Raw genomic sequence first — 13,601 nt, 5'->3', positions numbered from 1 at the left:
GATGTCTTTAATTCAGTAAGCAACACCTGGGAGCTGCAATTGCAGGAAAGTCTTGCTCAGGCCCTGAATCCTTGGGCACATTCTCAGTACAGATAGAATCTTTGAAGAATTCAGCAGCTAAATTCTAAGAAGTTTCTACTGAGCATGTGCAAACAGATTTTTCAAAGGTTTATAAATGTGGCCAAAGTAGTGTGTGTTCTCATGGGAATAACATAATACATATCACTGATGTAAAGGGGAACACTCTACCAAATTTCAATTTTCTACTCCAAAGCATGGAAGTGGTAGAGCTTCTTAATAAAACATTTGCAAGAATATTTTCAACATGGCATTTTTCCGTAATCTCATTCTCAGAAATTACTGAAGCATGCTGAAAGAACAGAAGTACTTGTGGCACCTTAGAGACTAACAAATGTATTAGAGCATAAGCTTTCGTGGGCTACAGCCCACTTCTTCAGATGCATATAGAATGGAACATATATTGAGGAGATATATATACACACATACAGAGAGCATGAACAGGTGGGAGTTGTCTTACCAGCTCTGAGAGGCCAATTAAGTAAGTGAAAAAAAACTTTTGAAGTGATAATCAAGATAGCCCAGTACCGACAGTTTGATAGTAAGTGTGAGAATACTTACAAGGGGAGATAGATTCAATGTTTGTAATGGCTCAGCCATTCCCAGTCCTTATTCAATCCTGAGTTGATTGTGTCTAGTTTGCATATCAATTCCAGCTCAGCAGTCTCTCGTTGGAGTCTGTTTTTGAAGTTTTTCTGTTGTAAGATAGCCACCTGCAGGTCTGTCATTGAATGACCAGACAGGTTAAAGTGTTCTCCCACTGGTTTTTGAGTATTATGATTCCTGATGTCAGATTTGTGTCCATTAATTCTTTTGCATGGAGACTGTCCGGTTTGGCCAATGTACATGGCAGAGGGGCATTGCTGGCACATGATGGCATATATCACATTGGTAGATGTGCAGGTGAACGAGCCCCAGATGGTATGGCTGATGTGATTAGGTCCTATGATGATGTCACTTGAATAGATATGTGGACAGAGTTGGCATCGGGCTTTGTTACAAGGATAGGTTCCTGGGTCAGTGTTTTTGTTCAGTGATGTGTGGTTGCTGGTGAGTATTTGCTTTAGGTTGGGGGGTTGTCTGTAAGCGAGGACAGGTCTGTCTCCCAAGATCTGAGAGTGAGGGATCATCTTTCAGGATAGGTTGTAGATTTTTGATGATGCGCTGGAGAGGTTTTAGTTGGGGGCTGAAGGTGACAGCTAGTGGTGTTCTGTTATTTTCTTTGTTGGGCCTGTCTTGTAGGAGGTGACTTCTGGGTACTCGTCTGGCTCTGTCAATCTGTTTTTTCACTTCAGCAGGTGGGTACTGTAGTTTTAAGAATGCTTGATAGAGATCTTGTAGGTGCTTGTCTCTGTCTGAGGGATTGGAGCAAATGCGGTTATATCTTAGAGCTTGGCTGTAGACAATGGATCGTGTGGTGTGTCCTGGATGGAAGCTGAAGGCATGTAGGTAAGTGTAGCGGTCAGTAGGTTTCCGGTATAGGGTGGTATTTATGTGACCATCGCTTATTAGCACAGTAGTGTCCAGGAAATGGACCGCTTGTGTGGATTGATCTAGGCTGAGGTTGATGGTGGGATGGAAATTATTGAAATCATGGTGGAATTCCTCAAGGGCTTCTTTTCCATGGGTCCAGATGATGAAGATGTCATCAATGTAGCGCAAGTAGAGTAGGGGCGTTGGGGGACAAGCATGGACGAGCATAATGAAGCATGCTGAAACATTCAAAAAACAATTCAGCCTGAAGCTAATAGCTGTCTTAGGAAATTTTGGCTCAAATGATTAAAGTCTGGCAAAGTTGTAAGAACTGAAAACAGGGTCTTATAATGGGAAGTGTTGAGCAACCTTAAGTATAGGTCCTAAATTTCTACAGCAAATAACTGATATACAAAATACATAACAAGAACATCACCATTAACCCCTCATTGGTCTTAAAAGTATGGAAATCATGACTTAAAGTGACACATAAATGTCATATATATTTATACAGTTTATTCATTCGTTTCACAACAATATCAGCCTAAAAAGTCACATTACAATAACAACCTTAACGCTCACCCACAAAACATACATTGAAAGAGCTCATAAGCTTGTGTTGTGGGTCAAAGTTAAGGTTATTGGAACATGTAATGTGAACTTTCAATCACTGGGTTTTCACCCATCACTAATGTTAAATGAAGGTATGGGCTGCAAGGGTGATAGAACGTTTATTTTTTACCTTAAGTCATCATTTCCATGTTTTTGAGGTTTAGGTGTAAATCAATCACATTTTTTGTGTGGCAGTTAGCACCAGCAGTTAATTACAACACTTGACTTGCTGGCACTCTCGCTTTGGCCTTTAGCCACTGCCAATTACTTTCAGCACCTGTGCCAACTGCTGTAGCCATGTATAGAACATATTTGGCAGCTGAGACTTAAGGGCTGAATTCTTGCATTAGCTTTTCTAGCATGGGCAGCTAAGGCATTGAATTGGCTTCTTAAATGGATTCTTGGCAAGTCCGCTGTTGGCTGTAAAACAATTTCTGAGCTATCATAGATTTAGCCTAATGCTGGGCTGTCATGTCCTACTGGACACCATCTCCTCTGCGTTCTCACACACTTTGATTGCACAGAATTACATCCTTATCAGTGTGACCATTACATCATTGTGCAGAAGCTAGGCAGCAGGGTTTACATGCTTTGTTTAAACAATTTGCTTAGCCCCTGCCATCTGATGACAGATTATTCCTAGCAAACAGGAAATAATGTCCTTGTCATATGGATGCTTGTCAGGAGCGAGGGAAGCTCCCTAAAAGAGGGGTGGCCACTGGCGCCCAAACCGTGGCCCCACCTCCGCACCCACCCATTTTCCCCTAGCCCCCGTCCTCGCGCCATCCCTTTCCCTGAGGAACGGTCCTCACACAACCTCTTCCTCCTAAGACTTCGCCCCCACTCAGTCCTCTCTGCCCCTTCTCCCCGTTTCTCACCCTTACAGCCAGTAAAAAGTGGCTTTTAAAAGTGCTGGGGCCATGCCCCCGCCCCCATTCCAGCGCCCCTGATGCTTGTACTTGGTGTGCTTTCTCAGCTGCCACCTTTCCCATCTGGGGTGTCTTCTGATGTTTGTCTGCCATATGCAGTCCTTTCTGCAGCTTACTGATTTAGCATCATTTTATCAGCAGAATGACAACAGGTTATAGTGGATCACAAACTAAATATGAGTCAACAATGTAATATTGTTGCAAAAGAAGTGAACATCATTCTGGGATGCATTAGCAGGAGTGTTGTAAACTCGGAAGCTTGTCTCTCTCACCAACAAAAGATATTACCTCACTCACCTTGTTTTTCTAAAAGGTTTGATGACAGATTTGAAGGCCAAAACATCTGGATTATTCATCCCTCATGGAAGGACAATAGTGACCGTGCTTTAGAGTGCATCCACACTAAGGCCTGGTCTACACTAGGGGGGCTCGGTGTCGATGTAAAATACGCAACTTCAGCTACGGGAATAGCGTAGCTGAAGTCGACGCATCTTATTTCAATTTACCTCCCGTCCTCACGGCGCGGGATCGACGGCCATGGCTCCCCCGTTGACTCCGCTACCGTTGCTCGCCCTGGTGGAGTTCCGGAGTCGACGGGAGCGCATTCTAGATGAGACGTGATATATCGATCCCCGATAGATCAATCGCTACCCGCCGATCCGGCGGGTAGTCTGGATGTACCCTAGGAGAAAAGGTGCTCTCTTACCACATCTTAGCTAGCACATGGTAAAATCCTGTTGTGGACAAGGCAGTTTGTAGTTTTCACATGGAAATCAAAGAAAACAATAGGATAGAGCCTATGGCTTATCCACACCAGCTAGCTCATGTAAGAACTGTACTGTATTGTGCCTTGTCCACAGTAGGATTTTACCACATTAGCTAACACATGTTATAAAAACACCTTTTTTTTTTTTTCATAGAAAAGGGCTGAGAATTGATCTGTATCACCTACGGTACCTTCTAGAGTCATTTCTACTAGAGGTTCTTCTAAAACATCAATAGCAGCTATAATAAACAAGTCACAATCAGAGTTAACAAGAGTAACAGAGTTACTACTAAGATACTAAGAAGATCTCTGTGCTAATCCAACGGAGCAACTCTTTAATTTATCCCAAATTTATATCTTTAATAAGAATACTACGGACTTCTGTTCAACCTTTCCTCCATGATCTCAGAGTGCTTTTACAGATTATTCTATGTGGGTGTGCCAGATGAGGGGGAGAGGGAGGGTTCATGATGTATGCAAAATACATTGTCAGGTAAAATGTGCATCAGAAATATAGTTTAATTTATCATTAATCCACTGATTTTTGCCTTTCTTTCAAAGCTAACATCATTCAATCTACTGCAGTAACAGTAAAGACTTTTGGTCCTATTCCTATACCTACCTACTTTAGCAATAGGTAGGAATTTCTGTATGTTCCTAGAGGCTAAGCTTTGCAAAGGATTGTTATTAGCTAATTAAAGAGGGAAAACAATTTCCCACAAATGTCCAAAATTTCAATTTCTTATGTGAATTTCGATTAGGCAATAATCTCAAGTTTCATCTTTGCTTCCCACACACATTAAAATACTTGAGAGATATACTAGTTCTGAAGGTGAATTTTGAATTGTATATTTGACTGTAAAATTTGCAATTTCCACTATGTTAATCAGTAACAGATCACAGGGTATTGTTTCTGTGCCCTAACTGGGTGGTTTATATAATTAATCCACACAGAGAACTATAAATATTACAATTGACTGTACAGTTCAAAATCACCCTGTGCCAATTAGCTACATAAATCATTCAGTCAGGGAACAGACCACTATGTGACTTGTGTAATGAAAAAAGCATGGTGCAAATTATGACTTCTACATTCACTTGTGAGAACTGCAAGTATGACAATCTGCAGGCAGAGAATTATTCAGCTGAAGACATTTATGGATTGATTCATAAATTCTAAATCCAGATGGGACCACTGTGGTCATCTAGTCCAGGGTCTCTCAACCTGTGGGTCAAGACCCCAAATTGGCTCCGTCACCAGAATGTTTCAAAGGGTCATATGGCAGCTTCTGTGGCTTCTGTCCCATGGGGCTGGCTGGGCGGCCTGCTCCAGGCACTGCAACCTCTGGGGTCCCAGCACCATTCAGGTTTGGCCCAGGTGTCATGATGACAGGAGTCTGGGTAAGCCAAATTGGAGTGAGTGGCACAGCAACCCCATGAGCCGGGTCACAACTCCACTCACACAAATTTGGTCCAGTCAGGTGAGAGGGGCCAAACCTGAGCAGTGCTGCAAGCCCAGAGGTTGCAACGCCTGGAGTGGAAAGCCAAGCCAAGCCAGTCCCACACAGCACTGGAGCTGCAAGAGCTGCCACTGTGGGGTGAGTGTCAGGCAGGACCCAACCTCTCCCTGGGGTAGACATGCCAAACCTGTGAAAAAAACAGAAATTGGGCTTGGTTTTGGCTTAATTGGCTTGTGAGTTGCTTGTTGGCTAGTTTTTGGCTTGTAGGTTGTTGCCTATTTTTTTTTTTTAATTGGCTCCTGGCAAGCAGGGGCAAGGGGGGAGAGAGTCACGGGTGCACAGCAGGCCCAACACAGTCCCAGACTGCACACCGGGGGGGATCTAGTCACATAGAGTGTTGGGTTCTTAGGGACTGGCTTGTTTTGGCCTTGTTTTGAAATGGGATTAGCTTGATTTTTGGCTTATTGTGAAAGTCGGGGTGCTTATTTACCGCGTAAAAGTTGGCAACTGTGCCCTGGAGCAGGACCCACCTGAAACCACCCTAGGGCCTGCACCCCCAGACTATTTACTGGGTTGCGACAGGCCATAAACATTTACAAATGGGTCCTGAGCCCAAAAAGGTTGAGAACCACTGCTCTAGTCTGACCTTCTATGTGAGAGAGGCCACTGGACTTCTCTGAATGAATTCCTGTTTGATTGCTTTGGATAACAAATGTATTTGAGAATTTCATACTCTACTCAGTGAAATTTGTTGCATATACTATCAATTGTGAATTAGTCACTCAGCTTTAGTTTTTATACTGTTACCCACTGTATTACACCTTAATGCTGTTAAATTCAATCCACAACTTCCAGATCATTACTAGAAATGTGAAATAAAACCCAGCCTGAAACCTAGCCCTGTAGTCCCCTACCCTGGTATCCAAGCCAATGTGAATTAATGTTTCAAGAGAAATTATGCAAGGTGGCATGTCAAATACTTTGCTAACGTCTAATCATGTCTAAAACCCCACATCTGAACACCTCCAAGCTTTGAGTCTCAGAAATCTGGAGCTGCATTTTCAAGTCAAGTTTTCCTCTACTTTATTTATCACTAGAGAGCTTGGTAATTACAGTCCCCCGTGACTACATTAGCTTATAGTATCAAACTCCTTAGTGATAATAGGTCCAGGAATTTTCTGCTGTCACTTCCAGTCTTGATGGGTCTGTATCAGAGGCCCACAATAATTTCTCCTTTACTTTTTATTTTTTGTAATTTTATACAACCTAGTTCACTAGTTGGAATTTTCTCCCCACTGTATTTAATCAACTCTACTAAGTACAACATTATTTGTTTTTTCCTAAGCATTCAATTTCAGTTCTTTGATGCTATGCAATCAGTTCAAGGGCCGGGAGACTTTAAATGCTCATTGAATTCCACCCACAGTTTAACAATTACATTTTCCAGCAGTTTGTCTCCCGTGCCACAGACACAATTCCAAATCCCTTCACAAGCACTTTCAAGACAAGTGATGCATACACTCTGAAACCATTTGAAGCAGTGAGCGCAGACACATGCTCTTTGCTGTTTAAACACGGAGTTTTTGTTCTGCCTCTTGAAACTGCAGTATCGTGCTTGTGTCACAAACATCGTGAAGTCACATGTAAACTTAATACCAGTATTATGACATTTAGTGTTGTCACCTGAATGCTGTAAATCAGCAGCAATTCAAATTAGTCTACTAAAAGCTTTTGGACAATTAACTGCAGTTGATACCTTTACATAATTGCTGTAGTACTCTGGGAATCTGCAGTACTGTACTGATCTCCAGGGCATGAGCAGGAAGATGCTGCTGTCATTACAATGTTCACTCACCCCTGGCAAACTAATTGTCTTGCACTTGCTGACTGTTTTCAGTTTGACAGCCAAGCTGCAGTTGAGGGACGCTCTACTGGGTTTAATTGTCTCTTGCCATAGTGTTCTGGCAAGGTTAACTCTTTTAGCCTCTTTATGTAGCAACAATGGTCTAGCACAGTATGCTCAGTATCAGTACTGGGGGTGAAAGCGACACATGTATTTGCAGAATACAAAACAGACAACCTTTAAACACTGGCACGCACACACCCTAAAGTGGCGAGGGAAAAGATCCTAACAAAAACAGAATGTTATTGCTCAGATTATTCGTATTCATTGACTTTCTGAGAACAGGTTGCTTGTCACTGCGGCATTGCTATGGTGATATGCTGTCGTTTTTTGTTTTCGAATAGGATGACTGCTTTTTGTTGTATATGTTCATTAGTATTACAGTGAAACCTAGAGTCCCAAATCTGAACTGGGGCTGCATAGTGTTAGGCGCTGTACAAACCGAGCAAGAGACAGTGCCTGCCCTGAAGCCAGACAAAGTGTGCATGGAGAATACAGAGACACAGAAGGATGAATTGACTTGTTCAAGCCACATCGAGGTCACTGGGAGAGTGGGGAATGGAACCTGGATACCCTGACTCACTGCTCTAGTCACTGGGCCATGCTGCCCTAAACCTACTGTCACAATTTCAGGGCACCTGAATTTCCCCTCCGTGGCCACCAAGGGCACCCACTTTCAGCTTCCAGCTCCCAGCCATCACCGCTGTTGGGTGAGAACCACATCTCATTCACTCCTGACTGGGGTTCTTGGGACCACTTGGCTCTTGCCTACACTGTGATATTCGCAACAAGCCAGACTGCTTAAACAGGCCAGGGCCTGCACTTTACTTTCTCTGCAAGGGCTGTCAACAGTGTATTGCCTGAAGTTATAAGTTACCACACAGCTCCTTCTGACCAGGCACCTTTACTCTTAAGCAGTGGTGGATTAGCCACTGGGCTGACAAGGCCAATGACCAGGTGTCCCAGCCAACTGGGGAGCCCTGGAAAAAATCCGCTACCAGGCAACAGAAGCCTGGAGCCCCAGTCACAGGGCAGGGGAAGCCCACCAGTGGTCCCCAACCGCGTACCTGGCAGCAGTCGCGGGACAGGGGAAGCCTCCCCCAGCGGCTCCAAACCCCATTCACAGCAGTAGCTGCGGGACAGGGGAAGCCCCGCCTCCCAGCGGCTCCAAACCCCATTCCTGGCAGTAGCTGTGGGACAGGGGAAGCCCCCCGCCAGTGGCTCCTGACCCTGTTCCCAGCAGAAGCCCTTGGGTGTGGAATCCTCCAGCATCCCCACCCATCCCCGGTAGAAGCTGCAGGGTGGCAGGGGAAGCCCCAGCCCCTGACCGCACTCTCCAGCAGAAACGCCGGGCGGGCAGGATGGGAAAAGCCCCAGCGTCCCAACCCTGGTCCCACACAGAAGGGCGGGGGTTGGCGGGGGAAGCCCAAGCTCCCGGGCCCCCGCTGCGGCTCTGGGACTGGAGGAGCTCTCACTCCCCGCTGAACCCCAGGGTCGGGGCCCGGGGCCAGAGCTTCTCTGGTCTTGGGGCTGCAGCGGGGGGAGGGGGGGGGAGGGTGATGGGGCAGAAATGAGCACAAGGGGTTGTGGGGCTGCAGTGTGGGGAGGAGGCCGAATACAATAAAGCCTATCAAGGATATTGCAGGAAATTGCCTTATCTGTCACACATACCTCTGTCAAATGCTTAGCACTTTACAAATAAAGAAGAAGAAATAGTCCCTGTCCTACACACATTGCAATCTAGTTCTGGGGAGGTGGTACAGGAACTGAACATGGTCATTTTTTTTTATGGTCTCGGTATGTCAGAAGACGCAGGGGGAAAGAAATCTTTGACCCAGCCGCGCCGTCTTTTATCTGTGCCTGAGCTCCAGAATAGAACTGCCAGCCACAGAGCAGCGCTCTGGGCCATGGAGCCTCTTTAAAACACAACCCTTGTTCTGTTGTTGAAGAACACGCTCCTCTTGTGATGATGTCGGGATGTGCTGAGAAAGCAGAAGGAAGAGGGAGCAGCCTCTGCAGATATGGAGCAGAGAAATGAGCCGAGCTTCTGTAAGCCAACAGACAGGAAGGTCCAAAGTGCCTGTTTCACTGATGCTGTCTAACTTGTGTAGTCATCCAGGCCAAAGCAAATTCTGTAACAAAGTCTACCATTCTGAATTTGCACTTCACAGTGGTCTGAATGACAGCACAAGGTGCAAGGCGACAGAGAAGCACGCCCAAGCCTTTGCCCTTGGATTCTGTATTTTAGTACCTATCCAGGTAGTTTTAGATGAATTCAAGAACAGGAGAAGAGATGTAAAAAAATTTTTTTAAATAGCCTGGAATTTTAAAGATGAATGGCGCAATGTAAAAATGTCCTCACTGAAGATTGTTTTCTGTTACCTCTGAAAGCCATCAGCAGAGTAGCAATCCACTCACTACTGCAGCTCTTTTCTATACTGGTGATTGTTTAATAGGTGAAAGATTTTTTTTTTTAGCTGATATAGAATATGACCCAAGGTTTGCATCCATTTGGGCCAGCATTGCTTTTCTTCCCAAGTTGGTGTGTTGGAGTCTGAGAGGGTGCCTACAGACCTGTCAAGATATTAGCATGGAAAAGTTATTTAAAAAAATCCCAGTACATTCAGACCTTTTCACAGGAATGAGGATATTGAAAAGTAGGTTTGTCCAATAACAGAAACGAGGATCCTTCATTCTTAAACTCTGACCCTTGATGGGTCTGCGATGATGTATTTGCTGACATAGTAACGATTTTCTTAATGTGTTTTTTGGTATATGTATATTACAGGAGTAGAACTGCCTTTGAGAGAAGTAAAACAGATGTGTTCCGAATAAAAACCAACAATGTTGGACAAATAAAGAAGATAAGGTATCGTGTAATATTATCACTGCTATATACAGGACATCAAGATGCTGGGATCGAGCTCTCAGCCCTGGCTGGAGCTCTGAGCCTGGAGCCCCTCCCCTGTTCTGCCCAAGGCCCCGCCCATGGCCCCACCCCATTCCATCCCTTCCCCTGTGCCTCTGCACCTGTTCCGCCCCTTCCCCCACGGCCCCCACTCTGCCTCTTCCCTCCAAGGCCCTGTCCACCGCTCGCTCCTCTCCCCCACCCCGCTGCAGCCCCGAAACCGGAAAAGCTCTGTGCTCCAGAGCTGCGGCAGGGAGCGAGAACTCCTCCAGCCCTGGGGCCATGATGGCGGGAGATTTTTCAGGGGCCTCCAAATCTGCCACTGCCCCCCCGCCCCCGGCGGCGTAAGGTATGGGGAGGCTTAGCCTTCCCTAGCCTCCATTACGTGCTGCCCATGAATACTGTATCCAATAAGTTGATTCAATTACTTATCACTTGAGGTTCAGCCCCCTGCTTTATAGACCAGTAAACCCCACAGAGCATGAGCTGGTGTCGCCAGGAGTTCTTGGCAGACTCCACAGCGCTCTGCCGTACAGGAGCCGTCTCCCCAGGTACCAGTTGCAACACTTGGCCTGGCCACTTCTCCGTCAGATTTGAAGTGGCGTTGTGACCATGCAGCCAAAGCAATGCTCTGGACTGCTCTGGCAGCAGCTATACTGATTTAGTATGGGACTGCTGCTTAAAAGTGACCAGGCCCTGGTTCCTTCCTGGCTCTGTGGCCTGTGGAACATTGAACAAGTGCAAACACCGACAGGGGGCATTTGCCACCCCCATCCTCCCCAATCGGTGCCCCTGCTCTTACCTTGCCTAATATAAAATGTGCCACTGAATCAATGTGCTAGTTGCTGTCAAAAATCACACCAACCAATCCAAACTCTTAGGTATATTTTGTTCCTTCTTTGTGCTGTAGAATTGAGCATGACAACACAGGAATGAACGCAAGCTGGTTCCTGGACCGGGTGGTAGTGACTGACATGAACAGGCCTCACCTCCGTTTTTACTTTTCTTGCAACAACTGGCTGAGCAAGGATGAGGGCGATGGACTTTATGTCAGAGATCTGATGGGCAGCCTAAACCCCATGGATGTGCCCAAAGGTAAGTGTTTCTAGAGAAGCTGGATGATGTGGTTCATTGTCAGTAGAAGAGCAAGTGTAGCCCAGTCTAATTACACATCATTGGAAGAAAGATGGTCACAATTCTGACCATGAATATGAAGCGTTTCCAAATTCTGGTAGCATTCTACAAGCAGCCTTTCTATAGACTCCAACCTCTTCTCTGTAACTCTGCACCAGTTCTCGGATGCCTGGGACAGAATGTGGATGATATCATTATTTAATTGGTGCCTGTTTTTCAGTGTTTTAAGCTAATGATGTTGAAATGAGGCCAGCACAGCTTGCAAACCTGACAGGTACGCCCAAGCTGACATCAGTGTGTATGCCGGGGGGGGACATACAGTGTACGTAACATGAGTAGGGATCTGACCTGGGACCAAGATATGAAAGTTGAACCTGCGGACTAACCTGCAGGTTGTGTGTGTCACCTCCAACTGCTAATGGGCAACCTCAGGTTGAACTTCCCCGCCCATGCTGTGAGTATGCCAGTACAGTCTAGATTTGGGCATGGAGATTGAACTAGCCTCTCCCCCTTAGACTGGCTTTGAGGGAAGGGCAAAGGCACATTGGTTGGGCTGTGGGTGGGGGAAGCTTGTGCTTCTGTTACATACCAAACGTCTTCAGCGGATAAGTAATGGACTTCTTGCTCCAATGCTGTCAATCGGGCCTTTGTGCCTCGGTTTCCACATATGTAAAATTGGGATAATACTTACTCCACCTTCATAAAGTGCTTTGAGATCCTCCAGTGATAGGTGCTTGGCAGGGGGTATGTGAACCCCACACCGGCCAGGAAGGGTTAATGAGCTGCTGTGGGCTCAGTCAGCCTCACTCACTTCACCTGCTTGAGCTGTCAGGCTTGGAGTGAGTCGTTGAAAGGAGAGAGCCAACTCAGTTGGGGACGGACAGGGTGGGAGAGCCGGCTGACAGCTCCCAAGCCAGGTGAGAAGCCTGCGTGGGGAGCTGATTAGCAGACTTCAGACAGCCACAGCCTCCCTGCGGGAGGGTAGGTCTGACACCAGCTGTTAGTCTGAGGTTTCCCAGGTGGTGGGTGTTAAGGCAAGCTGCTGCAGCTGGGGTCTGCCTGAAAGGAAGGGGGCTGAAAACTGAGCCCAGCAGAGCTGAAGGTTCTTTTGGTTTGGGGTTATGTTGAACCTTGCCTTGGGATATGTCTACACTGCAGCTGGGCGCCTCCCAGCCCGGGTAGACAGACTCGAGCTAGCACATTAAGAACAGCAGTGTGGATGCTGGGGCTCTGGCACAGACTCGGGCTGGCCTCCCGGGGTCAGGTGGGCTCAAGAGCCTGAGCTGCTGCCTGAGCCACAATGACCACACTGCTATTTTTAGCACACTGGCTCGAGCCCCACTAGAGGGAGTCCGGCCACCTGGGTTGAGTGGCTCGGTCCCAGGTGCAGTGTTGAAGTCTCTGAGTGACTGGGCAGGAGGGCTAAGCCACATCCATAACTGATGTGCGCTGAAGAGTCCATTGGGGAAACTGAGGCAGGGCTTCTGCAGTGCCACGCCATGCCTTGAGGGGCATGCAGGGATGGCACCTCCCCCATAGTGCTGTTTAAGTGCAAATTATTATTGTTCTTATGGTGGCTAGGGTTCCATCAGAAGTGACCTGATGGAGATAATCTATTCTTCCTGTTACTAATGCCGTAACACAGATTGTTCTTGCACTGTGTTCTTAAAGAGTTTTGTCCTTCTAATGAGTTGGGTCCTTCTAAGGGAGGTTTTCGTGCATGAAAGAAATATGACATATCCTTTAATACTCAAAAGTGAGTAAAAATGCATGTGGGAGCCATTTATAAGAGCAGGACCCTGCAGGATCTGAATGAGACAATGTCTGGAGGCACTCAGCCAAAAATCCATCCAGTGACTACATACCTCCCATTGTGACTGTGTGCTCTGATATGTTTTGCTGCTTCTATATTCCATTTATTCTGTGAACTTGAAGAGTTCATGATACTTTAGAGGGATTGGGGGGAGGTAGCATATGATTCAAAGCAGTGCTCAATCAAAGAGAGATCCCGCAAGGGCAAGCAAACTGCCCAAGCTATTTCTCAGTGGATCCTTTACATGACACAACCATTTCTTTGAATCCAGTATTGTTCCTTTTTGGGGTGGCTGATTCAAATTTAAGTGTGTGATTTCCTGCACCCTCTTCAAAGGCCCGTCTCTCTGCTTATGTGCATGTACACAGTCAAGAGGTAGGGAAAAGGCTCACGGACCAGACCCTCAGCTGATGTAAATCAACATTGTGCCACTGATTTCAGTGGAGCTATCTTGATTTTCACCATATGATGATCTAGTCCCATGTGCTTATCAGTCTAATGAAGTGGTTTTATATTCTGTACTGG

At 46.2% G+C, this 13,601-nt stretch overlaps 1 protein-coding gene across 1 annotated transcript in view; it reads left to right on the top strand.

The window, feature by feature from the left end:
- The window catches only part of LOXHD1 (lipoxygenase homology domains 1), a 279,511-nt gene that overhangs the window by 78,790 nt on the left and 187,120 nt on the right, over positions 1–13,601 (top strand). Inside the window, exons 8-9 of the mRNA XM_026649217.1 lie at positions 10,010–10,090; positions 11,040–11,224. Of these exons, the coding sequence (XP_026505002.1) occupies positions 10,010–10,090; positions 11,040–11,224 (266 nt within the window). The remainder of the gene's footprint in view (positions 1–10,009; positions 10,091–11,039; positions 11,225–13,601) is intronic.

The sequence above is a fragment of the Terrapene carolina genome, unplaced genomic scaffold (genome assembly GCF_002925995.2).
Source record: "Terrapene carolina triunguis isolate 2854851 unplaced genomic scaffold, T_m_triunguis-2.0 Scaffold69, whole genome shotgun sequence".
NCBI classification, from domain to species: Eukaryota; Metazoa; Chordata; order Testudines; family Emydidae; genus Terrapene; species Terrapene triunguis.
This window is presented reverse-complemented; position numbering and strand designations above follow the sequence as displayed.